Raw genomic sequence first — 27,744 nt, 5'->3', positions numbered from 1 at the left:
AAACCTTGGTCATATCCTCAAAGCCTTGAGGAGCCAGTGGGGGAGCTGCTCGTAGAGGCTCTGCTCAGAGGCTACTCACTCATGCTATTCCCTCAGCTGAAACTGTCTCCCCCACTGGCTACACCCCACTTTTCATTTGGGTCTGAGCTTAACTGTCACCTCCCCGTGGCCAGTCACTTTCCCTGACTCACCCCTTCCCTCCACCCACTCCTGGTGACACTGAGTCATCTCTGGGGTAACTGTCAAATGTTGATCTGTGAGTAAGTCCACTGCAGTGCCCAGTGTCTGGCACATACTTGGCACTCATGGGTGGGTGCCTCGGGTGCATAGCAGGGCACTGCTGGCCCCACAGCTTCAGTGGGTTCTGCCCACCAGGCTTTCCAGCTCCGTGGCCCATGAACTAAGGTGATGGATGGCTAATGGCGCTGACTCTGCAGTCACAGTGCTGGGTTCGAATCCTACTTTATCACTAGAGGTGTGATCTGGGACAGACTCTTGGAGCCTTAGTGCCCTCAGCTGCAGAAAGGGGTAGCCTGGAGCCTACCTTCCAAGGTGTCAGTGAGAAGCACACAAGCCCTGTTCAGGAAACGCTCGTCCTGGACTGGCTCTCCACCCTCAGGTCCCAATCTGGCAATTAACCCGCACTCCTCAGTCCCCAGGGTGTGGAGTGGTCACTTCCTCCGCTGGCCGCTTGGCCGTTCCTGTTAGGTGGGATGAGGCTGGAGATAATGTCTCTCATGCCGGCCCCTCCCTTCCGTGACTGAGCACTGGTTTTGCCAGGCAGGGTGGGGGAACAGGAAACCGCTCAGGGGTGCAGAGCTTGTCTCTGCCACGTGCCGCTACCACCCCCAGCTCTGCCAAGGCCCCCGCAGCAGCTGGGAAAGGCTTGGATGAGCTGCTCCCACCAGCTCCCACTCACTCCCAGGGCACAAAACACTTCCCTGTTTAGGGGGTGCTGAATTTGGGGACTTGGTCATGCTCCCCAGGCCCAGAAGGAACTCGGGATAAAGGGTAGCCCCCTCCCCAATTAGTGTCAGGGAGGCTGAGGGCCCCCAGTAGTGTCAGCCCTGGAGTAGTGAGGGTTAAGTGTGTACGTAGCACCCAGAGCCAGGCTGCTTGGGCTTCCCTGTTCTGCCTTGCCACTGGTGGGCCTCAGGGCCAGGGTCTTAGCCCCAGACCTCTGGTTTCTTTGAATGTGGAATTGGCCTAATGGTAGCGACTGCCCCAGACAGGTGTTGACATGACCATGGATCACTGGCACCTGGAGCAGGCTCCGGTGGTGACTGGGTTTGTCAAGTGCTTTCTGCCGTGCCTGGCCCGTGGGCAGCCCCATATGAGTGTTAGCTGTTGCTGTTGTTGTTATTAGTGGTGAAGAAGGGGGCCCTGGAGCCAGGCAGCCCTGGGCTTAGGGCCAGCTGTTTCCTGGCTGGATGGTACTGGGCAGTTTACATAGCCTTGGTCTCTTCATCTGTAAAACGGACTGGTAGTCCAGCCTGGGAAGACTGCTGTGAGGGTCACTTGAGATGGCCAGTGGGAGCCTGGCTGGTGGGAGGTAGTGGCCGCAGAAGGAGCCACCCAAGGCCACAGAACAAGATAGGGGGACAACTCTGGAAGCCAAGGGAGGGGGCAGCTGCCCCCAGCCTGACCTCACCCGCCTTGTGTTTTTCATTTTTTATTACATATTTTTTGTTTTTACACTTATGCAAGCACATTCTTGTTATGAAAATAGTCACTTTGTGATACAAAGTGAAAAGTGAGAGCTCCCTCCACCACCTCCCTTGCCTCCGGAGGTGAGCCCTGCCCCGATAGGGGCTCCCTTGGCCTTGACCTGCATGTGTGCTTACCTGTCCTGTCTGGCCTGCAGGGAGGAAGTGCAGGAGAACTGCGTACGGTGGCGGAAGAGGTTCACCTTCGTGTGTAAGATGAGTGCCAACCCAGCCACCGGCCTGCTGGACCCCTGCACCTTCCGGGTGTCAGTTCGCAAGGTGAGGCTGGGCTCCCCGCCAGGGCTGGGGGCTGTGAAGTTAAGGCCAAGGAGTGGGGATGGGGCCCCCAGCCTGATGGCTTTAGGCCCATCCCCTGACTTGTCCCCCTGCCCAGGGAAAATGAGATGAGCTGCTCTGCCCCTTTTCTTGTCCTCCTCCCCCCGGCAGTCCAATTCATGGGGGAGGGAATTGGGGAAACGAATAAGGTCCCTTGGATCTCTTAGTCACCCTGCTGCTGTGTCTCCCTCTCTGTGCAGGAGCTGAAAGGTGGAAAAGCTTATTCCAAGGTGAGTGGGGCTGTGTGAAGGGGTGGTGGGACTGGACAGGCATGAGGGAAGCTCCCAGAAGAACGTCCTGCCCCTTCTCTGCCCCAAACGGAGCCACTCAGCCATACAGGAGATTTATTCGTTTTTAGAAATATCTTTATTGATAGTCTTTGCACTTAACATAAAGGCAGCATATGTTTGTTGCCACACAAATGGTACAGACATTCATTGAGTGGAAAGGGCAGTTTCCATCCCCCTTCCTCTCCAGGCCTCCTCGCCAGACCCCAGCATTGGGATTCATTAGGATCTTTGCAGACCTTTTAAGAAAAAAATATATATATATGAAAGATGATATAGACACCAAGCAGTGAATAAAACGTATGCGTGTGGTTTAGAGAAACGTAAAGTGAGCGCCCTGCATGTATCCTTGTGTACATGCAGATTAATATGATTTTTAAATGCACAAAAGGGACTTGTTCTAAGTGGATTCTGCAGCTTGGTGTTTTACTTGCCAATACACCCTGGGTATGTTTTCATGTCATCACAAATTTCTTTTTGCTTTAACAGCAGCAGTGTCCCATTGTATGGCTGGCGGACGGGTGACTCAGCCGTCCCCGCTGTTACACATCTATGTGTTGTTGCCAGATTTTCGCTGCACCCACAGACAGTTCAGCCCTCCACATTAAAACCTTTTCCACTGGGAAAAATGAGAGAAGACAGTTCTGGGAAGGTTACCTCTGGCTTTGAATAAGCCTGCTCTGCCCTTAATCTCCCTTCTCTGTGGGGACTCATAGCCCACCCTCTGGGGCCTCTCAGGGGAGGTGGCACAGTGGCAGGGGGTGGGCTTGATCAGACCAGAGGGGAAATGCCTTCGCCTCTTCACCCTATGTGCAGGGCGTGTTCCTTCCCACTGACCAGAGTTCAGGAAGCGCAGCGTTCTGTGCCATGCGCTCTGCCCTGGCCGGGCGCTCATGTTCCTGTATAGGAGCAGAGGGCAGGGTGGCCAGAACTGAGCTGTGGAAGGTGCTGTCAGAGTGGAAATTTCTCCTCTCATTGATTCACCCTGCTGTGGGTGCAGACAGCTGCCAAGCCAGGAAAGAAACCACCAGCAAACAGCCGGAGCACCCTCCCTCCCCCCGCACACATTTATCACGCACCTAGCATGTGTCAGACCTGCCAGGCCCTTCCCTTCTGTTCTCCAATCAAATGTCCACACAGGCTCAGCAACCATGATACAGAGGAGGAAACAGGCCCAAAGAGCTGGCAAGACTTGACATTGATCAGGCCTGGTTTTAGGCCTGGCTCTGCCGGTTAAGCTATGTGGGTCACTGAGTCGATGGTAGGGTTAGGGCCTGAACCCGAGTCCCTGATTCTGGCACGTGTGCCCCAAAGTCTACAGTAGAGATTGCACGCAGCAGGTGTTCAGTAAGCATCCCTCATTGGTTTGGTTTTCTCCAAGTCGCTAATCCCAGCAGCCCCTCACCTTAAACTCTGTTGCCCCTCTAGGTCTGCCAGACTTGGCGTCCATCTGAGAGGCTTTCTTAGCTCATACACCCTATTCTCGCACTTTCTTCCACTTCCATCCGCATCCCTGCTCTTTTCTCTGCATCGGAGGAGCATCATCCACTGCCCAACAGACCCCCTCACTCCAGCCTCCATGAGGGGCTCCTGCCCACCCTGCAGAGTTACCCTCCACCCACCCATCCCAACGCCAAGTTCCCACGGGCCTTCCCTCCCCTCTGCCCGCTGTCCTGGTGGCTCCCACAGCACAGCCTTGTTTCCCAGGGAACAATGTGTCTGTGTCATAGACAACAATGCCCTTTCATCTCAGACGCTGCCCCGGTGTACTCTGGGACATGGCACAAAGGGCGCTTTGTGCAGCTCAGAGATGTGAGCTCCTGGCTCTGCCTCATTGGAGCCGCCAACCCGGGCCTCTGTCCTTGGGTGCTGGTTATGCAACCAGTCAGTCTGGGTTGTGGTGCGGCCCAGGGACTTTGCTTGCCCCTCCCCCTCCCCCAAGTTAACCCTTATGCTGCCAGTCTTGCGCCCACATCCCTGCAGCCTCCCACAGTCTCCTCTCTTCCTCCCAGCTGGGTTTTGCCGACTTGAACCTGGCAGAGTTTGCAGGCTCGGGCTCCACGGTGCGCTGCTGCCTGCTGGAGGGATATGACACAAAGAACACCCGCCAGGACAATTCCATCCTCAAGGTACTGGGGCCCTGCCACCCCCTCCGCCCCCCCCCCATCAGGGGGCCAGGGCAGCTGTGCTCTTCATCAGAGTCTCCCAAGGGTTGTTAAAAATACAGGTTTTAGGGCCGGCCGAGTGGCTCAGTTGGTTAAGAGCACGCACAAGAGTTTGAGCGCCTACCAACAGCGGTTCGAGTCCCGGCCCCAGCTGAGCAGCCGCTGAGCTACCAACAGGTGGCAGGATGGCTCAGCTAATATATATATATATATAGGTTTCCCCCCCTGGATAGGCAGTGAGAGACACTGGGAGGATGTGGGCCCTGGGTCAGGAAACCACCATCAGAGGCCTGGCCTCAGTTTCCTCATCCATAATCGTGGGTCAGGGGGTATACCCCAATAATCTCTTCAAGGGTTTGGTGAGATCAGTATCGCTGAGGGCTGCCACCTTGTCCTGTGATGCCTGACAGCAGTCCCGTGGGGCCTGGTGTCTGTTATTAGTCCCAGTTTTGCACAGGAGGAAGTTGAGGCACAGAAGTTAGATCATTTGCCTGGGGACACAGCAGAGCTGGCACCTGAGCCCACAGTCCAAACCCTCACCATTGCCCCACATGACATGAGGCAGCCTGAACTCCCAGGGGAGCATCAGTGACCAGAAGAACCTGCCATCCTCGACCTGGGCAGATTGAGGGCGGCTGCTCCGGGGGCCCAGAAGCCATGTGCAGGGTTCCGGTGGCCAAGCAGCTCCCTACCCCTAGGAAGCTGCCTCCTTATCCTCTTGGGACAGAGATATCGAGACATCTGCCACCCGCACACCTTTCTTCCTTGTCTCCACACCCTTCCACTTGGCTGAGAAAACAGTCCTAACCACACCTCTGCCGGTTGACCCAGTGGGAGTGTCTTGTGCCAGGGCAGAGCCAGCGAGGAGGTGGTGGGGCAGAGGCTCTGGGGCCTCCCAGGCCCTTTGCAGAGGAAACCGGAGGCATATGCAAATGTGCAAGCTGATTGTGGTGGGAGCTGGGACCTTTCGGTCTTGCCCCTTTGGCTCCGTGCAACCTCACGCCAGATCAAAGACATCTGGGGACAGGTGGCCTCAGCTTCAAGGCCAGCTCCACCACTTCCTGTCTGCAGGCCCTTGGGCAGTCACTTCCTCTGAGTCTCAGTTCCCTCGTCTACAACCTGGGCCCATCACCTACCTACTCTGTCGGCTGTTCTCATGGTCAAATGAAATAATCCATTAAAAAACCCCAAAAAACAAACCTACCTCAACCCAATGGTCTCCAGTTTTTTTGGTGGTGGCTGGGATCTGAGCACCTCTTTTTCATCCCATCACCTGTTGTCCCATCTCAGCCCAGATTTGGGGACCCAAATTTTGTCTTGTTTGGGCCATTACTAAAACCTTTGCCCAAGTAGGTGTTAAATTGTTAAGTTTCTAATGGCTTTTTGCTTTACTTTATTAAAGAAACTTTCACCAAGCCCCTGCCCTCTGTGTTGGACTATGTGAGTGCCCCATGCCCCAGGTCAGGCTCGATGAACCCCCACCTCACCAGGTGGGCTTCTCGTGCCACCTTCCCTCCTGCCATGTCGGGCTGGTACTCCCACACCCACTCAGAGGAGCTGGGCATTGAGGATGGAGAGTGACCATGTGGCCCCTTCCATAAGGGCTCACAGTCTCTGTGTGGTTGTGAAGTAACAGCAGTTGGCTTTTGCTGCTGTCACTGGGAGCCAGGCGCCAAGCCAAGTGAAGCCTCATTTTGCTGCATCCTCTCCATTGTCCCACGAGGCCGATATCAGGTGTCAGGATCACTTCTGTCTTCTGCATGAGGAAACTGGGGTTCAGTGAGGCTTGGTGGCGTCAGCAGGGCCAGGGGGCAGGCAGAGACGGGATCAGAGTCGAAGCCCTGTCTGCAGCCCCCGCAGGGAGGCTGAAGGAGGCTGGACGCCTGGGCTAGGTGAGTGGACATGGTGTGGCCGACATCTTCCCTGTCCCGCAGGTCACCATTGGGATGTTCCTGCTCTCTGGAGACCCGTGCTTCAAGACGTGAGTGTGGGTGCAGGCTGCCTGAGGGGTGGGGGCTCCTCTGTCTTCATTTGACCCCGAGGGTGGGCACGCCAGTCACTCTCTTCTTTCCCCCCAAGGCCGCCATCTACTGCCAAGTCCATCTCCATCCCAGGCCAGGATTCCTCCCTGCAGCTGACGTGTAAGGGTGGCGGGACCAGCAGCAGCGGCAGCAGCAGCACCAACTCCCTGACAGGGTCCCGGCCCCCCAAGACCAGGCCCACCATCCTCAGCTCAGGTACCATTCCTCACCTGACCACCTGCCCTGCTGCCAAAGGCTTTTACCTCTGAGGTGTCCCCAAGTCCCAAGGGAGACGCTTGCTGCGAAGAGAGGTGGTGAGAATGATGGCATAATTATACTGTCCGAATCCCTCCCATGTGTCAGGCACTGTGCGGTGCCCTGGACCAATACTGATGTCCCTGGCTTTGTGGCCCTCTGGGTCTAGCAGGAGAGACAGGCCTCCGTCAGACAATATATAAGTCAAATGCATAGCCACCTACGGAGTGACAAAAAGAGCTGTGAGAGGCACAGAAAGCATCTATCTGGGGCCAGGGAAGTCCCCCCTGAAGAGGTGGCATTTGAGATAATCTGTAGCTGGCTTTCTGCACTCCTTCCTTCATATGCAGAAAACCCATTGGGACTTGAAAAGCCACCTGGCTTTGGGTGGGGACACAGGTAGGCCTGGGGTCCAGCTGGTGGCCTGGCTGTGCTCATCTATGAAGAAGGGATGGGTGAGCCCTTGCTTCCTGTGTTGACCACAGGAGGACCGGTGGGTGGGTGGGTACTCACGGAATCCTGGACAGATGCACCTGGTCCCCTTGCTCCTCCGGTTGGGAGTGCTGGGAAGTATGTTTCAGAGTTGGGCTTATGGGTGAACTGGGACAGGGCTGTCAGCCACTTCCCCTTCCCCTGATTTGCTTCACTCTAGCTACACTGACCCAAGCTCGCTCAAGCTCGCTCAAGCATCAGGGCCTTTGCTTATGCTGTTCCCTCGTTCTGGAAGGCCCTTTCTCTGATGCTCCCTCCCACCCCTCTTGAAGGTCTCTCATTAAGGCCACCGCCTCAGAGAAGCCTTCCCTGATCTCAGACCGAGTCAGACCCCCCCACACACTGCTCCCTGCCCTGCACCACTCACCACAGTTGTTGGTTCATTGTGGATCATTTTTTGTTCAACAGCCTTCCTTCCCAGTGGCCTGTGACACTCTTGTCTCCTGTCCACAGCACCCAGTAGAACCCCTGTGCAGAGGGGGTTCCTGACAGATTTGTGGAAGGAACGAACCTGGGTTCAGATAGCAAACTGTGGCTTGGAGCAGATGGCTGCTCCTCTGAACTTTACAGTCTGTTAAATGGAAATACATAGTGTCCCCCAACCAACCCCCCCCCCCGACAGACTCAGTGAGAGGACAGGCACCACCGGTAACCCTGCCCCTTCTCTGCTTTCCAGGGGTTCCAGAAGAGACGGACCAGAACCTGTCCAGCCCTGAGGAGGTGTTCCACTCTGGCCACTCCCGCAACTCCAGCTATGCCAGCCAGCAGTCCAAGATCTCTGGTGAGTGCCTGCCTGGCTCCGTGCCCTTGGCCTTCCACATTCTCCAGCTCCCCCATAATGAACTGCCGCCACCCGCCCAATAGGCTACAGCACGGAGCACTCACGGTCCTCCAGCCTCTCGGACTTGACCCACCGTCGCAACACGTCCACCAGCAGCAGTGCCTCTGGTGGCCTCAGCATGACTGTGGAGGGCCCCGAGGGCAGTGAGCGTGAGCACCGGCCCCCCGAGAAGCCACCGCGGCCACCCCGGCCCCATCTGTCCGACCGCTCGTTTCGGTGAGTCTCACTGCTCAGTGCTTTGGAGTATGGACCTCTTCCAGCAGCTTGCTGAACCTTTGCTTCTTTACGTGTAACATGGGACAGTGGGTCCCTGCCTCAGGTTTGGGTGGTGACAGTTCACCCAGTTGATGTTCGTGAGGGGCGTAGCCCTGGCCTAACGGGCATGTGTGTGACCAGTTAGCTCGCGGGTTGCTATGTGTGATTTAGTGTACCTTAGGGCCCCTTAGGCCTGTGTGGTCAGCCTCTCAGAACCTCTGTGTCCTCATCCATAAGACCAGGTAATAATGGCACCTATTCCGGAGGGCTGATGTGAGGCTTAGGTGACTCTAACATGAACAGGCTCGCATCCTGAGAGCTGTAGGCGCGCGCTGTCATCGTTGTGCCTGTTGCTGCCCTAACTTGTGACTGCCCCACCCCACCCCCACGACTCCAGGCGGAAGAAGGACTCTGTGGAGAGCCACCCAACATGGGTGGATGACACGCGGATCGACGCAGACGACATCGTGGAGAAGATTGTGCAGAGTCAGGACTTTACAGATGGCAGCAACACTGAGGGTGAGCTGCCTGTGCCCAGCGAGCTGTGAGGGTGATGCCGCCTGGCCGTCCCTGCCCTGCTCAGCCCCCACCCTCCCCTGTGTCTCCACAGACAGCAACCTCCGGCTGTTCGTGAGCCGTGACGGCTCCACCACGCTGAGTGGCATCCAGCTGGCCAACAGGTAGGGGTGGGGGTTCAGGGGTGGGTCACTAGGGTGGCCATGGCGGGCGCGGTGCTGATAGCAAAGTTTCTGCAGCCCACTGACCTGGATTTGAATGCCAGCTCTTGTCAATCACCACAGTGACCTGGGGCCAGTCACGTCTCTGAGCCTCAGTTTCCCCATCTCTCAAATGGTGTGGACCACTTCATCTCACCTGGAAATCTGGGACAATGCCTCGGTTGGTTTTGAGGGTTCCTGGGTAACCTGGAAAGTACCTAGCATGGGGCTTAGCACACAGCAGGAGCTTCATACATCTTTATTTCAGACCCTACTTTCCCCGTCCTCTTGGATCTGGGAACCCCTTAAAAATGACGGTGACTCATGTATTGGACAGCTGTGCGTTGAGCACCAGCCACGCACCAGACACTGAGCAAGGTGCTGGGGATCCTAGAGTGAGGAACACAGCTTTCAGCCCTCGTGGTGTTCACAGAGGAGGGGGTGGGAGGATCAAACTTTGCCTTGAACTCTAGTTTCTAGAGTGCCAGCGCCCTCGCAGTCATTTTAGTGTTTACCGTGTGCCTTGCTGGCTGAGTGAGTGAGTGGGTGGAGGAGCTTCCCATGTGCAGGGTTGTGCTGAAGGCTTTTCCCCATGTTACTGTTACTTTGGGCCAGGTGGGAAAGTGCCCACTTAACATCTAGAGCCAGAGCTGGAGACTTGGCTGGGCCACCCCAGGGTCCTCAGACTGGCCCTCTGGCGCTGCTGTGCTGACCCCTGCTGGCCAAGGCTCAAAACTGCAGCTGCCTCCAGCCCGAGCTGAACAGCCACTGAGCTGCCAACAGGTAGCAGGATGGCTCAGCTAAAAAAAAAAAAAATTGCAGCTGCCATCTCCCCACTGCCTCCAGAGTGAGGTGAACAAAAAAAGACCAGGACCTTTTTGAACTTTTGTCAATACCCATCTCTAGCCTCCCTCGGAAACTGGGACTCAGGAGAGGGAAGAACCAGTAGTTGTGGCAGCTAGATCACAGCAGAGCCGCTCGCTGCATCCCAAATATCTACGACCTTGTGGGTGGGCAAGCCTCAGTTTCTTCATCTGTCAAGTGGGGTGGGGTGCAGTCCCTACCTGCCAGTGTTTCGGTGAGGATGGGCACAGCACACCCCAGTATGTAAGCCACTGCTGCCCAGAAAGGGGTCGGGCACAGCCTGTGCCAGCTCTGCGATCCCACAGACTCCGATACTTACCTCCTGTGTCACCTTGGGCAGATGGTTCAGCTTCTCTGAGCCTCAGCTTCCCCCTCTGCAGGACGGGGCCATTGAATTGCCCCTGCTTGTGAAGTACTTCCAAGGGCCTGGCCCAGAGGAGCACTGAGGACGAGCTGACCTGTCTCTCCCCACAGGGTCTCCTCTGGGGTCTACGAGCCAGTCGTGATTGAAAGCCATTGAGGAGCGAGTGTCCAGGCTGGAGAAGGGCCCTGCCTTCGTGGGTGTCCAGACCCACGTCATTCCACGAGGGACCTTCCCCTTTGGATCACCATCCACGCGACGTCTCATCTGTGCCTCCTCCATGCACTCCAGCCCCACTCCTGCCTCAAAGCATCATTCCATTGTCCTCCCATCCAGGCCGGGACCCTGCTGGCCCGGTAGGGCCTGGGCACCACTGTGAATATTCTCTGAACCACTAAAGGGCAGGACACGCAGGCCAATGAAGTAGGTGGGCAAGACAAAGATGGCCAGGATGCCCCGCCGGAGACCGACCTGTCCCCTTGATGAGGACATGCAGCAGCTCCTACACACATGGGGCTGCTTGTGGCCGAGGGGCCTCTCGCCCTATGTCCCTGCTCACTCTAAGAGCACCAGCTCAGCCATGTCCTGGCAGGGCTTTGTTCCATTGCCCCCTTGCCCTGGTGGGGTGGGGGGGAGGCACTTCATCCCCAGAGTCCTGCCACCGTGGCCCTCTGACTGCTTAGTGCTTCAGCTATCCCTTCCCTGTACCCTGGGGGACCCGCTGGCGGCCTCCTCCTGGAAGCCAAGACCTCAGACCCGACCCACACTCTAGATTGAGACCCCCCTCCCCCAATGAATGTTCTCCTGCTGCCCTGGCAGCCTGCACTTTGCACATGCTTGTCTCCAGCACAGCCCCACTGGCCCTCGCCTGCCCTTCCTCTGATCCCTTTCCAAGGATTCCTGGGTGCTACCTGCTGTGCAGTCAGTGGCCCAGCTCTAGCAGCCCGGCTGGAACGGGGCACTGCCTCTCCTCCCTCCAGTTAGCTCCAGCTCAGGCCTGAGAGCCTGCTGAGAAAAGTCTGAGCTTCAATTTTTGGCTCCCCTCTGCCCGGGGCTGGGTCTTGAGCAGCTGGTTTCCTGTAGGAAGCCTGGAAGGTGCCTCCCCAGCCCACGGAGGTTGGGGGCCTGATGGGCTGGGCAAGCAACTGCCCATTTTCTCTCCCCTCAGGGTCAGCTGGCCCTGGCTTGGGACCAGTGCTAGAGGGGCAGGTGGGCTGTGACTGGACTGGCTGGAGCTGGCTTCCTGGCCAGAAAAGCCTCAGCCCTCTGAAAGCACCCCTCTCTTTGGGCAAGGGAGAGGCAGGCCCTTTAAGGGGGGTTTTCCAGCAGGGGGCAGTCCGGCTCTGCCTCTGTCCCTTGTTAAAGCCTCTGCTCTGAGCACTTTCCTCCCTGTCCCCGTTACTTGCTTGAAGGTGGGTTCTGGCTGGCAGCCAGCCCCTGGATAGATTCCCCTGCCACTCGTAATTTCACTCATTTTTGTATAAACCCAGCAGGCTGGTGTTTACTTAGCCCTATACTTTTTTTTTTCCTTTCCTCTTTTTTTTTTTTCCTTCTTTCCTTTTTTTTTTAGGGTTCACAGTTTGATATTCTCTCCTCCCCCAGGTGAGGGGAGGTGGTTCCGTTCTCTGCCCTACCTGCTGGCTGGGTCCCAGCAGGGCTGGGGATCTGGACGGAGAGCCAGGATATGGGTTCTCTCTCTGGTAGGGGTTGGGGTGGAGGTTCTCTCCCCAGGCTGGGAGGGGTCCTTCCCCTTCTGCCCAGCTGGCAAGAGTGAGTCATGGTCTTGGAGCCTCCTGGCATTGGGGCCAGAGCATTTCTAGGATTTTGTGGTTGTCGTTATTGTTTTTAATCACCTAACTCTTTTAGAAAATGAATGTTAGAAGGTGCCTGCCGAGGCAGGATGGAGCATTTGCTCTGGCTGGAGAAGACTCTGGTCAACTCTGTGGGTCCCTTCCTGTCCTGTAAGACACCTGGCACTTTAAAAGGGCCTGGCTGCACGATCTCCAGATGAAGTGACCCCCAGAAGATGGGGAGTGCCGCCCTTCGCTCTGTCTGTATGACCTCAGCCCAGTGGGAAGGTGCAGTCAAGGTGTATTTGGGGTCCGATTCAAAGTTCTGGGGCTTTAGGCATAAAGCAGCTGGCTTTGGTGCTGTTGGGGAGACTCTCCCAAACCAGGAACCCCAGCCCCACTCTAGGCGAGGTCTGAACTTGATAGTCACCCCAGAAGGAGACAGAGCCTGCCACATTTTCCCACGCCAGGCCCTGGGCCAGGGTAATTGGACTAACTGAAAATTCGGCCACAACCAAATTGATGGTGGCTGGAGCTGGAGTCCTGGAGCTCCGACCTCATCCCCATGTGGGACCCCTTTCTCCAGCCCTCCGGTCCCCTCAAGCTCAGTGAATTCGCACTAGGCACCCACAGCTCCTGGACTTAAAAATTCTATATATAGAGATAGAATATATTAGAGATATTTTTGGAAAGGAATCGGTCTATGCAATGACGGTTTGGAATCTTCTTGGAAGACAGTTTTAACATTTTTACTAGGAGATTTAAAGAAAATAAATACAATATTTTTAGGTTATTTTTTTTTCTAGTCACCCCACAAACTGACCACAGGGCATGATCTGCCAGGATGTCGAATGTCCACGTTTTCCTCTGTTTAGGGAGGTGAGCAGGGAGATGGGGGGAAGCAAGGTTTTTTTTGTTTTGTTTTTAATTCCCCTCTTATCTAACAGAATGTCACCACCACCACACCCTAATTCAATGGGCTGTGTTTGTATCTGTCCCAGCTTCTGTTGTAGAAAATAACATTGTAAAGGGAAATCAGCCTAGTCAGTGTCTTGGTTTGGGGAAAAAAATTAAATGTTGCAGTTTTTGTTATGGCATATTGGTTCTTGTTTGCTTGTTTTACCAACTTGACTTTGGGATCAAAGCATCAGATGGAAACCAGATGTGTAAGGTGACACCCTGGGGATGGGAAAGATGTAGGTGGCCAGGGTTCTCCAAGTCCTGGTGCAGTCACAATTGTTACCACCTTTACTACATCAGAGTCCCAGAGAGGAAACAGGAGAGTACTTTCCCTGCCAGTCTCAGACCTCAGAGCCCAAGCCCTAGCCACTAGCCACTGCTCTGCGGACCTCCCCGGTAGTCAGGTGGCTTCTAACAAGCATGCCTGAAGGCAGAAAACTGCCTATGCTTCAGTTTTCTCAGCTGCAAATGGGACTGTGGATCAAATGAAAAAGTGGGTGTACAGCCTGACCTATGGGAGGTGCTGAGCTTATACCCATCCTCAAAAGCTCCAGACCTGCATTGTCTCCAGGCCTGGGCCCCTCAGCCCAGGCCCTGTCTCAAGTTACAGAGCTGTGGGGACGGCAAGTCGCCGCGGCCTTTAACGAGCTCAGAAGTGGCAGGAAACCTCAGCAGCTTTGGACAGGCCAGAAGGGATCAGACTACTCAGCCTCATCCCCGTCACAGCACTGCATTATTCTCAGTCCCTTCCTTTGTTCAGTGCACACCTGGGGAGGGAAAAGTTGATTCCCAACTGAGCCCAAATCTCCTGAGACCGGGAGGGAAAGAATTGGGCTTTAGGCTCAAAAAGGCTGCTTCTTTGGAACACAGTAATGCTAAGTGAAAAATCAGTATACCAAAGGGTAGGGGATAAAAAGGTTGCTCCAGCAGTCCCCTTAGTCAGAAATGGGTTCAGATGACCCAAACAGGCAGATGCTGCGAGCGAGTGAACCATGCCAGATTCAATCTCCACGTGCCCCTTCACCCCCCAAAATGTAGACAGCAGGAGAGCCTCCACACAACCCTTCAGAAGGCCTGAAGTCCCCAGATGCTGAACTCTAGCATTCCAGGATCTAAAATGTCACTGAATCTTAAAGCCAGTTGGTTGATTCAAAGCTCCTACTTCGTGCCAAGCCCCATTCTGGGCGTTGGGGGTACAGCAGTGACCACAGACCCGAGTCTCAGAGACCTCACAGGTGGGCCACATCAAGTAAATCAGCTAATTAAAACATGCTGACAAGCGTCATCATGGAGACACCCTTGGGGCTATGGAACACACGGGAGGGAACCCCTGTCAGGGAAGGTGACTTCCCTGGGACATGTAGTCTTGATGAGTGAGGAGCAGCTGGCCCACGAGCTGTGGGAATACAGTGTTCCCGATTCCAGAGCTGGAGAACACATCAAAGATCATGCCCAACCTCCCCCTGGCTCTCAGAGGAACGGACCTCCTATCCTGGAGAGGATCCTGCACACGCGGCCATTCCCAAGACCTGCGTGGGTTGCTGCCTGCGCTGCTGCGACACCCAGGGCCCCAGAGGCAGACGGTGAAGGGAGGGAGGGTCAGTCACCCTGGTCTCATCACTACAGTGAAGAGATTACAGGGAAGCCATGCGATGGTAAGGGGGCGCCCCGGGGCGCCCCCCCCCTTGCAGCGGATCAAAATTAGCCCCATCTCAGCAGGCTCGGGCTAGCCCCTCGGCCTCCCACCCGGCGCCGGGCAGTGAACATTTTTTTGGAAGGCAGCTATGCTCACCACTATACCACCAACGCAAGCAAACATTTTTTTGCACCCTCCCTTCAACACACACGTTAGGGCCACGGGACCAGGAAATAACTGGCATGAACACCCCAGGTTCTGGTGTCATCTTCACCACAGACACGAATTGTGATCTGCAAGCCCTCGCCCCTCTCTGAGCCTCATTTTCCCCTTCTGAAAAATGAAACTTACAACCCTCCCCCACCCGATCTCGCTCTGGCTTTGGGACTCTGGGATATTTAGAATGGGCTTTTCTTCAGGGGCGAGTTCGACAGGACTGAGGCCACGAGCACCAGCCAGTCTAGGTTCCCAAGTCGGTCCCATTCCTTACGAAGATTCGTGAACAACTTGTTCCACAATACCCTTAAGAAACTACATTTCCCGACATGCAAACGGGGAGGCGGTTTCCTGCTTGTCTTGGGCAGCGTAGTCCTGGGGCGGCCTATGTACTACGACTCCCAGCGTGCCCCGCAGCCGAGAGCCCGGATCCGGAACCGGATGTGATTTGCTGCGCCGGCGAGGATCGCCGGAGAAATGGTGAGTTTTTGGCAGAGTGCAGAGGGTCTGGGGGGGTCCCTGAGGGTCGGGGGGGGGGGGTCCCTGGTTTGTTTAGGAGCCGGAGCTTGGACACTGAGAACCAGATTGCGCTCCCGCCGGCTCATTGTACAGATAAAAACGCCGAGACCGGGCACTGCCAGCGTAATCAGACTGCGACGCCCCCCACTCCATTTGTGCACCTAAATTGAATCACTTAGTCAATTTGAGCCCTCCCTTTTCTCCAGGCCACGGGGACAGACCAGGTGGTGGGACTTGGCCTCGTTGCTGTGAGCCTGATCATCTTCACCTACTACACCACCTGGGTGATTCTCTTGGTATGTGTACTTCCTCCGCCCTCTCACCTCGCATTCCTGGATCTTGCAGCCGACCCCCCCCCCCCCCCCCCATGTCTGTGCTAGGTGCTTTACCTGAATATCTCATGAAATCTCCAGAACAATACTATGAGGAAGATGCCAGTGGTGTCCCCATTTTATAGACGAGGAAGCTGAGGCTCAGGGAGAAGGGTCCAGGCTCAAGGTCACCTTCTTAACCGCTACATTGTAAAGCCCTGTTCCTCATTTGCTTGGCCTTTGATGGGTCCAGTCCTTCTGGTTATTATATTGCTGGCTCCTGGGTATGACAGGTGCCAGTGGATTTTGTGAGGGCCTTTAGGGTTTGTGTGTGGAGCAGGGGTTTATTGGGTACTACTTAAGAAGTGCAGTGTGTTTGGAAGGCAAAGTCTTGCAGAACTTGGTATCGTTTGGAGAAAATGGTTAGTAAAGAAGATCTTGGAGCCCAGGTTGGGAATTAGTTGAGGATTCCTCGTGTACCCTTTGCCTCTGCTAAGCTGTGAGGGTATTAGAGCAAGTCCTTTGTCTTCTGTTTGCTGGTAGGCCCCTAACACCAACTTAGGGTAGGTACTAGTCAGTTGCACAGGAAACAGCTATTAAATAAAGGAAGGAAGGGCCGGCTGAGTGGCTCAGTTGGTTAAGAGCTCGCTCAAGAGTTTGAGCTCTGAGCAACAGCGGTTCGAGTCAGCCCGAGCTGAGCAGCCGTGAGCTGCCAACAGGTGGCGGGATGGCTCAGCTAAAAAAATAAATAAATAAATAAAAATAATAAAAATAAAGGAAGGAAACAAACCAAGGCACCCCAAGTACGACCATCTTAAACAAAAGCAAATGCTGTCCCAGTGCTTTAAGAGGGGTCAACCCCTGAGACAGAGGAAGTGGGATATTGGCTTGGGGGGGGCTGGGCAAGGCAGGGAATGCTCACCAGAGCTCTGCCCTCGATGCCAGCCATTCATCGACAGCCAGCATGTCATCCACAAGTACTTCCTGCCCCGAGCCTATGCTGTTGCCATCCCACTGGCCGCTGGCCTCCTGCTGCTCCTGTTTGTAGGTAAGTCGTCATTCCCCCAGCCCTGGGCAGGGTGTCTGGGGGGCCCCATGACCCTCTCCCACCCCTCAACATGTGGCCACACTTTGGCACTTGCTGTACGTCTGTTTGAGGCTCTTTGCCCCCAGTTCAGCCCCAGGGTTTTCCCGTTCATCCTTCAGGGCTGCAAGTCAGTCTTCCGATGCTTCAGGCTCTAATGGGATGTGTCCCTTTTTCCTGCTTCCTCCACCATCCTTGCCCTGCTCACACCTCAATCACCTCTCACCCCCGTGTCACCCTGGCTCATGGTTCCTGCACCTCTCCATCTCCCATGATTTAGTGTGTGGTCTTCCCAGAACTGTGTCTTTATCATTACTGTGTCCTCAGCTCCTGCACAGGCTGTGGCACTAAGTTGGTGCTCAAGAAAGTGGTTTGGATGAGTCAGCAATCAGATGGCTGGATGATGGAGTCGGTGGGTGGATGCTGGATGTTGAGTGGGCGGGTGAGTGGGTAGGTAGGTGGACAGGTGGTTGACTGGGTGAGTAGATGGATAGCTGGGTGGAACTTGCCCCCCATAGAATATGAAATACTAAATTGCCTGTGGCAGGCACTCAGTGGTGTTTGTTGAATGAATGTGGGTGGATGTGTGGCTTGATGGATGGCTAGGGAGATGACCAGGTGGTCTAGAGGGTGGTTGGGAGATGCTTGGTCCCGTGTATGCGTCATTGTGCCATGCCGTGCCCTGCTCTGGCCTTAACAGCAGCCCTGAGCCCCGATCTTACGTGGTCTTTCTGTCTCTGTATTCCAGGAGTGTTCATCACCTATGTAATGCTGAAGAACCAGGTGACCAAAAAGGCTCAGTGAAGGCCCAGTGGGGATGAGGCTGCTGGCCCCTTCTCTGCCTCCCCTCTAGGGTACACCAAGGGCAGGGGCCCACAGGACCTGTCCAGGCTGCTCTGCAGACACCCTGGAGGATGGAGCTGTTCAGAACTCACCCCTGACTGACAAGAGCGCCCAATCCCCTGCTCACCCTTTCCAGAAGTTAGGGGGAGGAGTACCTGACGTCTCCTCTCCTCCTTCTGGTCAGGGCCTGAAAGATGGTGGTCCTTTCCTGCCTTACCTGCAGATTCTCATTTTTTTCCCTTTGGGTTCTACCCTTTTGCCTCAGTTTGCCTCCTGTTGCATGCTGATGTTGGATTTGGCAGGTTCTAAGACATCACATGACCTCTCCCCACATGTCCTCCACCAAGGCAGCTTCCCTGGGTCTGACATAGCCCCAGATCCCACAGGACTTCTGGACCTGGAAATCCTAGCGGGAGGACAGACAGGCCGCAGGACTACCCCAGGCCTCAGAACACATTAGGGTGGCCACACAGGGCCCTCAGATCTGCCGCTCCTCATGGAGGCCCAGCCCTTCAGCCCTGACACTGGCCTTGGCCTGTTGGGGAAAACTGAACAATAAAGGTTGTTGGTGTGTTTGTTTCTGTGCCATCCCTGATCAGGGGAGCTGGGCTGCCTGGGGTCTGAAGAGGGGCTAGGTGCTGGCCTCTGCATTGGTCTCGGGTCAGGAGACACTGGTTTGTGCAATGAGGTGCCTCCTGGATCATCCCTGTGCTGGACACAGGATAAAGCAGGGCCTGGAACAGATGTGGTTGCAGCTTGTTGCAGCTGACGGCTGGGGAGTCAGTGGAGGCATGGCAGTCTGCCAGACCCCACATCAGCCTCCACCACGCCCCCCCTGTGCCAGCCCAGCCAGCATGCACTAGTATTTTAGGGACCCTCAGCCCAGTTCCCTAAAAGCCCAAGTCTGTCTTCGTACCAGCAGCTGAACTTAGTGTAGCTCTGAGCAGTGAGGGCTGCTACTGAGCCAGAGCAAAGTTGGTTCCACTGTGTCCAGGTTGACTGATCTGGCACAGGCCCCAGCCCTAGCCCCCCTGCAATTATTCCTCTGAGCAGCCCGCTCTCCCATTCACAGTGCCTAGCATAAGCCACCATCCCATTACATCTTGGACGTTCACTCTTCTTCCAATTAGTGGAGGTGTCACCCTCAGAGAACAGAGGCCACCTGCCCTGTCCTCGCCCCACCCTCTAGTCCAGGCAGAGCTGCCCACCTGGGCTCTGGGTCCTGTCCTCTCCTGTTGTTACAGCAGGAGCTTCTTGTCTCTGATGATCCCCCTTGTGGGAAGAGCCTCTGCTTCTCAACAAGGGCCTCCCAGTGTTTCATGAACATGTTCCAGGCTCCCACTTAAAGGACCCTCCATCAACCCAGTAATTCCCTCCAGGTTTCCCCCCTCACCTCTCCATAGCCAAACTTCCCAAAGGATGTTCACATCTGCTGCCTACATTTTCTCACCTCCACTGTGCTCAGCATCACTCCAGGAGGGCTGCACCCACCCACTCAGACCAACAATAACAAACATCTGGTCTTTAAACCCAAAGCACGTTTCCATGATCCCTACACCACATGTGATGTGTGAAATCCCATGGGATGCACCCTCAGAAGCTCCTGTCTGTGATGACCCACTCTCCACTTTATGTGTCTCATGTTTCTCTGTTCTGCCATGAGAGGGTGGGTTCCTCAGGGTTCAGTCACAGGCTTTCTTGCCCCACACCCTTCCTGGGTGACCTGATCTACCCAGGCTTTCCTCCAGCCTGGCTGTCTCCTAAACCCCCACATGTTTCTTTTTTTTTAAAGATTTTTTTAAAAAAGAATTTTATTGGGGAATTGGGGGAAGGGGAACAGACAAGTTGCTGTCCTTTTGTTCTTCAGTATAGTTGTGGAGGACGTTGCTTCACGGGCCCAAGTTGGCACCATCATTGCGCTCTTCTCAGGCGAGGCAGATCAGTCGTCAGCCACTCACGCTGGTTGCTGGCTACACACGGTAACCCGTGGCAACCCACTGCAGCAGGGGCTGCAGCCTACACCGTCTCCGGTGACTCACGGCAACCCAGCTCCAGGTTGAGCTGTTGTTCAGCATCTTAGCTGTAGAGAGCAGTGTCACTGGCCCTTATATGTGGGATCCGAACTGGGGCCTTCTGGTGTCCCCCCAGCCACCTTCGTGAAGCAAAGCCACCATCCTCTGTCCTAAATCACTAAAGACTTCCTCGCACCTCTCCCCCTGTCCACTCTGGCCATCTCCAATCTGTGACAACCAGTGACCTTTTAAAAACATCTGATCTTTCTCATACACTTACAATGCTTCTCCAGGTCCTCACTCTCCCTGCCATGGCCTACAAGAACCTGTGTACTTGCTCACTCACGCTTTGTCCTACTCACTCCAGCCACCACCCGGCTGCCCATTCATCTGGTACTCACCAGGGCCCTTTGCACACCCTACTCACATTGGTTCAACATATACTTATCCAACACCAGTCTGTGCCAGGAAATGAGACTGGCATGGTTCCTGTCCTCCTGGCACCCCCATTCTAGGGCTGGATGTAATAAATAAATGAACAAGACAATCTCTGACAGTGTTAAGTGTGATGAAGAAAATAAAACACGATGATGTGATCAACAATGAGGGGAGGGAACACTTGCAGTGGTTCTCAAGCTGTGGGTCGTGACCCCCTTTTCCTTTCACAGGGGTCACCTAAGACCATCGGAAAACAAAAAAGTATTTACATTACGATTCATAACAGTAGCAAAATTACAGTTCTAGAGTAACGAAAATAATTTTATGGTTGGGGGTCACCACAACATGAGGAACCGTGTTAAGGGGTCACAGCATTAGGAAGGTTGAGAACCGCTGCCTTAGAGTCAGCCAAGGTGACAAGAAGGAATAAAGCAAATGGAAACGGAAATCTGGGGAAAAGGACGTCAAGCAGAGGGAACAGCACTTGCAAAAGCCCCTAGATGTGAAAGCGTTTTTGGTGCCTAAGGACTAGCGAGGAATCCCTGTGGCTGTGTAATGGGTGGAGCGAGAGTAGTTTGAGATAGGGCTGGAGAGTGGGTAGAAGGGCATGGGCCAAGGCCAGGGGTTTGGATTTTGTTCTAGTGCCATGGGAAGCTCCTGGAGGCTTTAAGCATGAGAGTGACATCACCTCATTTATGCTTTTCAAAGATCACGTTGGCAGCTGTGTGTCTCCCTCTCATTTACCACTAAATCTCCAGCCTAGCACTGCTTCCGGCCCATAGTGAGTGTTAAAATATATGTGTTAAATGAATGCATGCCCCTGACTTTCTGTGTGACCTGGAGGTAGTCACTTGTCTCTCTAGCCCAACGGTTCTCAACCTTCCTAATGCCGCGACCCCTTAATACAGTTCCTCATGTTGTGGTGACCCCCAACCATAAAGTTATTTTCGTTGCTACTCTATAACTGTAATTTTGCTACTGTTATGAATCGTCATGTAAATACCTTTTTGTTTTCCGATGGTCTTAGGCGATCCCTGTGAAAGGGTCGTTCGATCCTCAAAAGTGGTCGCGACCCACAGGTTGAGAACCGCTGCTAGCCCTTAGTTTCTTCACCTGAAAAACAGTCGGTGGGAATTTCATGCCAGAATTTCGAGGTGGGCGGGACTGGATTGGGGAGGGTCTTACCTCCCAGGGACCCTAACCCATGAGTGGCGGCCCTGCCCCGCCCTGGACCTCGGTCGGAATGATGCTGCAGCCGGCGAGGGGGGACCCGCAGGCGATGGCCGGCCACTCCCGCGCGGATTGGGTACAGCCGTTACCGGCACAAAGCGATTGGTCGGTCCAGAGGCAGGGGCGGGGCCTGACTCCTGCAGCCGGGCGACGGGGCAGCGGGGCCGCGGCCAAAGCCCGGGAAGCTGCTGCGGAGGCAATGGCCGCGCCGAGCCCGGGGCCCCGCGAGGTAGGTGCGGACCTGAGAGAGGACAGGAAAGGGAAGGGTGGAGGGGCAGAAGCCGGGTTTCCCCTCTCTGTGCGGTGCGGACACACCCCCATCCACGCCCAGGAGGGGTCCTGCACTGAGCGGGGGACCAGGACACGCCCCACATGGGAACCGCAGGTATGAAAGGATAAGTCTGGTGGGTATCCCCGGAGAACTTCCTCAGTTAATCCATCGGGAAAATGGAGACGATATTAAAAGCTCCTCTTCACAGGGCTGTTAGGAGGTCAGCCTGGGCACATGGTGGGTGCTCACTACTAATAGGTCAGCAGCTCTCATCTCAGCTTCGCGCTGACCTTCCGCACTGGCCTGGAGGAACTCTGCATAGACAGTGTACTAGGTGACTGAATCACTGGCATCACAGCTCCTATCAAGGGCTCCTGTGCACGGAGCTCAAACTCCACAGTAACAAGTTAATACCTGCCACGAAGTTGTTATAGTTCTCATTTTACAGGTGAGAAAACAAGGCACAGAGGGTTAGGTGACTTACCTAAGGTCACACAGCTGGTGAGAGACAGTCAGTCTTGGGCCAGGTTTGGCTGCAGAACTGCATGCTCTACCAACTGCTAATAATAACCATCACTCCGTTTTGGGTGCTGCCTGCATGCCAGGAACTGTGTGGCCCCTCACAGCACCCAGTGAGGTGGGTACCGGCATTATCTGCATTTTACAACTGAGGAAACTGAGGCAGAGAGAGAAAAGAGGAGGGTTCAGAGTAGTGGAGCTAGGACTCACACCTGGGTCTTTCTCCTCTGCGATGCTGCCACATGCTCATTGCTTCTTGTGCCTCCTGCCACCAGGTCCTGGCCCCATCCCCAGAGGCTGGACACAGAGTAGCTACTTCAAGTTCTGGACATTGTGGCCTTCTCCGGTGTCTACGAGACAAGCAGCCGTGCCCAGGCCTGTTTGAGATTGGCCCAGGGCATGAGCTGCACCAGCTGACATGTATGATGCAGACAGGACTGTGGGCTGCCACTCAGGTCTCTATAGACCACCCGCTCATGGTGAGTGGTCAATCTGTCCCACACACCAATGGCAATCAGAGATGGCTATAAGGGGAGGAAATCAGGGGCTTGGTGCGGGGAGGGAGGGACATTCTGGAGTGGAGGCTGAGGCCAGGAAGTCAGAAAGCCCAGGATGTGTTGGGGGTGTGAGGAACCTCCTGACCTAGCTGGTTGCTGTGTGACTCTAGATGGGCCTCTGCCTCTCTTTGGGCCTCAGTGTACCCATCTATATAGTGACTATGGGGGGTGGGAGTTGTACTCCTTGGTCTCTGAGGCCCTCTCAGCTCTGCCAGGGTGTATGGTTGAGAAGGGACCCTACCCCCACCCCACCAGCCCAGTCCATCCTCCCCGGAGCTCAGGCTGGGGCCAGGCTGGCTCAGCAGAAAGGGCCACCCAAATGCAAGCTCAGCAGCTGGATGGGCCCCAGTGAGCATATGTGTTTTTTTTGTGTGTGTGCACCTGTGTGCACAGCGTAACCACACCCCACAGGCCAAACCCTGGCATAGGGACCTAGAGGTCCAGGGAGAGTGGAGGAACCAGAAGAAGTCCTCTAAATCTCATTACCTGCTGAAAATCGCAACCTGACCTTATCACCTCCTGAAAATCTTCCATGGCTCCCTAGTACTCATCATGGCCTCAGGATCCTGCTGGTTTAAGCCCAAGGGTCGACTGTCCAGCCTTGTTCACACTCCATCCCTCCCGTACTTCAGCCACTCTGGCCCTCTTTTCCGTCCTGGTGGCCACCAGTGCTGTTCCCATTGCTGTGAGCACCCTGCTCCTCCTCTCCACTACCCTTCAGATTTCAGCTTATGGGTCACCTCCCCCAGGAAGCCTTCTCTGATCCTGCCCCTCCCAGGATGAGTCAGGCAGGCCCCTTGGCAGTAAGGCCATCTCCTTTTACTGGGATGGCATCCGGCTTCACTTGTCCAATGTGTGTGTCTAGGCAAATGCGCCAGGCTTTAACTCAGAGACAGGTGCTGGGGACCCAACTGTGGAGGAGACATACTCAGGACCTGCCTCCGGTCACTCTCTCATCCTCCATACAGTTTTGGGAGAGTCTGCCGCTCCCATCTACCCAAATCAGGCACACCCAGGGCAGTCTCTGTTTGCTGGAGGAATCAGATTGGGAGAAGGGGATGAGGTCAGGTGCTGGATGCTTGGAGATCCTGGGGCTGGCAGTTGGGGGCTGAGACTTGCTCTGAGCCCCTCTGCCCCTCCCTGCAGGGACCGCCCACTGAGGAGGATTTCTCTGAGGTCATGACCCAAGTTCAGGAGGTAGGAAGCCCCAGACTGCTTCATGGGAGGGGGCCTGTACCATCTTTGTTCTCTCTTCTCCTCAGTTTCCCGTGGGTGCAGTGGGAGTCATGGCTTGCCTCAGGGCCTTCAGGAAGGATGTGGTTACCTTGACTCTCCTGCACTAGGGCCAACTGCTCACACCTGGGCCTCCGTGGACACTCTTGGGGGCGCTCTTCCTCCCCTGCAGGGCTTTGAGCTGGGCACCCTGGCTGGCCCAGCCTTCGTCTGGCTGCGTCACTCCCTAGGCCTGGCTGAGAAGGACTATCAGGCCTCATTGGGGCCCGGCGTCCCCTACCTGCAGTTCCACAGCACCTCCAAGAGCAAGGCCAGCTTCTTCCTGTCGTGAGCTGGCAGCAGGGGTGGGGAAGGGTGGGAGTGGTGTCCCGGGAAAGGGAAACATTTGGGGAGAGAACTAGTATGGCCAGGTCAGAGGAGGGTCCCAGCCAGATAGAGGTCAGATGGAGGACAGACTGATAGTGAGGGCCGGAGGCCTTGAGCCTGTATGGAGGCGGGGTGGGGAGCGGGAGACAGATCCACACATGGACAGGCTGGATCAGCGAGCCTTGTGGGAGCCTCTCCAGTCCCACCTAGTTAGTGACCTCTCCCTTCGGCTCCCCCAGCCAGGACCAGCGCTTCTTCCTGAAGACCCAGAGGCGTAGGGAGGTACAGGCCTTGCTCACCCACCTGCCCCGCTACATGCAGCACCTGCAGCGTCACCCGCACTCGCTGCTTGCGCGGTTGCTGGGTACGACCACCAGCCAGGAATGCGGGACTTCGGGGCGTGGGGGAAGGGGTTAAGGAGAGAGCGAAGAGGAGAGGGGGCCAGGGAGCGGGGCGGTTCCAGGAAGCGGGGTGTGGGGGGCCTGAACCCAGACAGGACTGCGGGCAGAGCTCGGTGCACCGCTGGTCCTAGATGGCAGTGTATGGGACCGCGTGGTCGGTGGGCAAGGCCCAAAGGGGTGGGGTTGAGAGTGGACAGTCCTGGGGGAGGGTATGTGGGCGGGGCTATGCCCGAGGACACCGCCCTTTTGGGGCTGAGTCTAGAGGCAGGTAGAGTCAGGACACCAACCCAAGCTGAGGAAGGGTCTGGGGACAAGGCTGGAGGGGCGGGGCAGACTCGGGATGCGGAGGAACTCGAGGAGGAGGCGTGGCCTGGAGCTGGGACTGGGGTGGGGAGGACTCCTGGTTGCCTAGTTTGGGGCCCCTCACCTGGCGCCCTCTCCCCTTCCAGGAGTGCACAGTCTGCGGGTGGCTCGGGGCAAAAAGGTGGGTGAGGCCGAGGCGACGAGGCCGGGCCGGAGGGGTCGTCTGCAGGATGAGATCCTGTTCTCCCTCACTCCCTACCCCCTGTACGCAGAAATACTTCATCATCATGCAGAGCGTCTTCTATCCCGCCGGCCGCATCTCTGAGAGGTGAGTTGGCCTCGCAGGGCCTCGGGCCCACCCAGAATGTGCCACCGGAAGCACCCAGAGTCAATAGACGGACGGCGAAGCTGAGGCCCAGGGAAGAGAAGGGACTTTCCCAGGATCTTCTGATGGGTCAGAAGCGGCCACACCCAAGACCAGCATCTCTTGAACACTCAGTATGCATTGGGCGTTGTGTCCAGCCATTTGCATTCATAATCTTCTTTATTCCTATAACAACCCTGAGGAGTAGGCATTGTTATCACTTCCATATCATAGATGAGAAACTGAAGAGGGGGTAGTCTGCGCAGGTACTATGTGAGGAGTAAGAGTTCAAGCCCAGCCTTTGACAACATTGCCCTCAGCGCCTCCCAGCCCTGCCTCTGCCCTCATTGGTGCTCCTCCAGGGCCACCGACTTCCCTCTGGCCCTCCTGGTGCTACTGCCTCGGGCTGGACCCCTGTGTCTGGGACACCCCCAGGGATGACAGTGTGCTGAGCATCAGGCACAGGAGGGCGTAAAACCTGGACTGGGCTTCCAAAGACCTGAGTTCAAATCCCTGCTCCTCCCTTTACTTACTGCTTGTTCTTGGGCAAGTCAAAGAAATTGAGCCTTTTTCTTCATCTCCTAACATGGGGACAATAACAGAATGGGGTTGTGCTGATGATTTGATCCGTCACACAGTGAAAACTCTTGTGTCTTATTATTAACTTGTGAAGGTCCCTGTGTGTCTGAAGTCTGTGTAAAGCTGAATTCTGTTGTGTCCTCCCACCCCTTGTCTCCCAGGTATGACATCAAAGGCTGTGAGGTGAGCCGATGGGTGGATCCGGCCCCTGAGGGCAGCCCCCTCATCCTGGTGCTGAAGGACCTCAACTTTCAGGGCAAGACCATCTACCTAGGTAAGCCATGGGGCAGTGACTGTCTGCTCTTCCTCCATTCAGGGTGAAGTTAGAAGGGTGTCCCTGGCACTGCCCTCTGCCCAAGTCATTAAGAACCCGGATTCGGGAGTCAGGCAGAGCAGGGTTCAAATCCTGGTTCCACAACTTACTAGCTAGGTGACCAAGGTAAATTACAGATGAGTTTCCTCATCTGTGAAATGGGACAATAAGGACACTCCTGGGGCAGATGCGTGTGGAGCCCTCAACACCTTGCCTGGCACACAACGAGCACTGAGGCGGGGTGCTGATGTTCTAGCAGGGCCCCAGAGAAGCTGGCTCCTCCGCCAGATGGAACTGGACACCGCCTTCCTCCGGGAGCTCAATGTGCTGGATTACAGCCTCCTGGTGGCCTTCCAGTGTCTCCACAAGGATGAGAGGAGCCCGGGCAGCAGCCTTGTCTTCCGCACAGCCGGGTAAGCCTCCCACAGGAGCAACGGCAAGAATGAGGTGATGAGAGCTTGGGAAAGACGGATGGTGTGAGGCGGGGGACCGTATAAGACAGATGGTGACGTGGGGGACCCAACAGGCAAAGGCTTGAAGACTGGAAAGTGCAGTGTGTGTGTGTGGGGGGGTGGGGGGTGGAAGGTGGAGAAGCCTGGCTGGCAGGGGTAGAGGGCCCAGGTAGACTACAGCAGAGGAAAGAACAGGTAAGATCCAGGGCTTCAGCCCAGATTTGAAGAATCTGGCCATTTTCCAGGAGGGGATATGGAACCATTGACGGTTTCAGAGTAGGTTTCAGACCCATTTGTTGCCTTAGAAAGAGCTCTTGGCCCTTAACCCCATAATTCCACCTCTAGGACGCTGAGGTCATCACCATTAGCACCATCATCATGTTGTCCTCCCCTTTGTAAAGGTAACCGTCACTCCTTGCATGCTGACCATGAGCTTCATTAAGGTGGGCTCATTCCTATTTTAGAGATGTGAAAACTGAGGCTGGGAGAGGGGAAGTGAAGTTGTAGAACGACTTCCGAGGATTCATGCTAGTACTTGGCTGTTACTTGGATTTCAATCTTCCAAGGCCCACCTCTGTGGTTGAACAGAATTTACATAGTGTTTAAGACAGGTACTTTAAGGAGGTAAGTCCATTGATTCAGTGGGTGGGAAAGATGAGTGAAAAATGATTTCCACTCATCCCCCATCCCCACCTCTTAGAGGAAGACCTTGGGATGAGTGAGGCTTGAGCAGAATCCAGGGAAATGGCTCCCCACGCCCTGTGGCTGGGCTGGGTACATCTTGACCAGAGGTTGGAATTCCTGCCATGGGGCACAGAACCTCCCCAAGTCTGCCTATCCAAGTTAGATCAGCTTCTCCCTTGTCCTCTACCCCCAGCTCATACTCAGATCTCTGCTGTCATTTGGCCAGGAAGCCCGGGTGAATGGTTGCTGTCATAGTGAAATATTTCTGTGCTGGCTGGTAAATAGCCACTGTCCCAGCCTTACCCCCACCTGTTCCCAGTCCCTCATTCAGAACACCCCTCTACACACACACACACACACACAC

General features: G+C 55.4%; 3 protein-coding genes across 3 annotated transcripts in view; all 3 read left to right on the top strand.

Moving 5' to 3' along the window:
- EEIG1 (estrogen-induced osteoclastogenesis regulator 1) overlaps positions 1 to 13,186 on the top strand; it is a 33,517-nt gene extending 20,331 nt beyond the window's left edge. Inside the window, exons 2-11 of the mRNA XM_019636977.1 lie at positions 1,865 to 1,985; positions 2,243 to 2,272; positions 4,342 to 4,458; positions 6,429 to 6,475; positions 6,574 to 6,731; positions 7,939 to 8,043; positions 8,127 to 8,319; positions 8,756 to 8,877; positions 8,969 to 9,038; positions 10,413 to 13,186. Coding sequence (XP_019492522.1) covers positions 1,865 to 1,985; positions 2,243 to 2,272; positions 4,342 to 4,458; positions 6,429 to 6,475; positions 6,574 to 6,731; positions 7,939 to 8,043; positions 8,127 to 8,319; positions 8,756 to 8,877; positions 8,969 to 9,038; positions 10,413 to 10,458 — 1,009 coding nt within the window. The 3' untranslated portion in view covers positions 10,459 to 13,186. The remainder of the gene's footprint in view (positions 1 to 1,864; positions 1,986 to 2,242; positions 2,273 to 4,341; positions 4,459 to 6,428; positions 6,476 to 6,573; positions 6,732 to 7,938; positions 8,044 to 8,126; positions 8,320 to 8,755; positions 8,878 to 8,968; positions 9,039 to 10,412) is intronic.
- Positions 13,187 to 15,270: 2,084 nt separating this feature from the next.
- On the top strand, positions 15,271 to 18,235 carry DPM2 (dolichyl-phosphate mannosyltransferase subunit 2, regulatory). Its single transcript, XM_019641416.1, has 4 exons — positions 15,271 to 15,381; positions 15,627 to 15,716; positions 16,677 to 16,779; positions 17,564 to 18,235. Exons 1-4 carry the CDS (start codon positions 15,379 to 15,381, stop codon positions 17,617 to 17,619), a joined length of 252 nt encoding a protein of 83 aa, XP_019496961.1. The 5' UTR covers positions 15,271 to 15,378; the 3' UTR covers positions 17,620 to 18,235.
- A 3,274-nt stretch (positions 18,236 to 21,509) lies between these two features.
- The window catches only part of PIP5KL1 (phosphatidylinositol-4-phosphate 5-kinase like 1), an 8,599-nt gene continuing 2,364 nt past the window's right edge, over positions 21,510 to 27,744 (top strand). Inside the window, exons 1-9 of the mRNA XM_019642223.1 lie at positions 21,510 to 21,567; positions 22,404 to 22,607; positions 23,832 to 23,882; positions 24,091 to 24,245; positions 24,524 to 24,648; positions 25,135 to 25,169; positions 25,261 to 25,316; positions 26,093 to 26,205; positions 26,504 to 26,657. Of these exons, the coding sequence (XP_019497768.1) occupies positions 21,538 to 21,567; positions 22,404 to 22,607; positions 23,832 to 23,882; positions 24,091 to 24,245; positions 24,524 to 24,648; positions 25,135 to 25,169; positions 25,261 to 25,316; positions 26,093 to 26,205; positions 26,504 to 26,657 (923 nt within the window). The 5' untranslated portion in view covers positions 21,510 to 21,537. The remainder of the gene's footprint in view (positions 21,568 to 22,403; positions 22,608 to 23,831; positions 23,883 to 24,090; positions 24,246 to 24,523; positions 24,649 to 25,134; positions 25,170 to 25,260; positions 25,317 to 26,092; positions 26,206 to 26,503; positions 26,658 to 27,744) is intronic.

Source organism: Hipposideros armiger, unplaced genomic scaffold (genome assembly GCF_001890085.2).
Source record: "Hipposideros armiger isolate ML-2016 unplaced genomic scaffold, ASM189008v1 scaffold_3, whole genome shotgun sequence".
In the NCBI taxonomy this organism is placed as follows: Eukaryota; Metazoa; Chordata; class Mammalia; order Chiroptera; family Hipposideridae; genus Hipposideros; species Hipposideros armiger.
Note: the sequence above shows the minus strand (reverse complement) of the source record. Positions and strands in the feature narration are given on the sequence as shown.

Excerpts from the sequence above, each read along its gene's own strand:
- DPM2 (XM_019641416.1), top strand. Across the intron at positions 15,717-16,676 it reads CCACCTGGGTGATTCTCTTG|CCATTCATCGACAGCCAGCA; the intron begins GTATGTGTACTT and ends CCTCGATGCCAG. Across the intron at positions 16,780-17,563 it reads CCTGCTGCTCCTGTTTGTAG|GAGTGTTCATCACCTATGTA; the intron begins GTAAGTCGTCAT and ends TCTGTATTCCAG.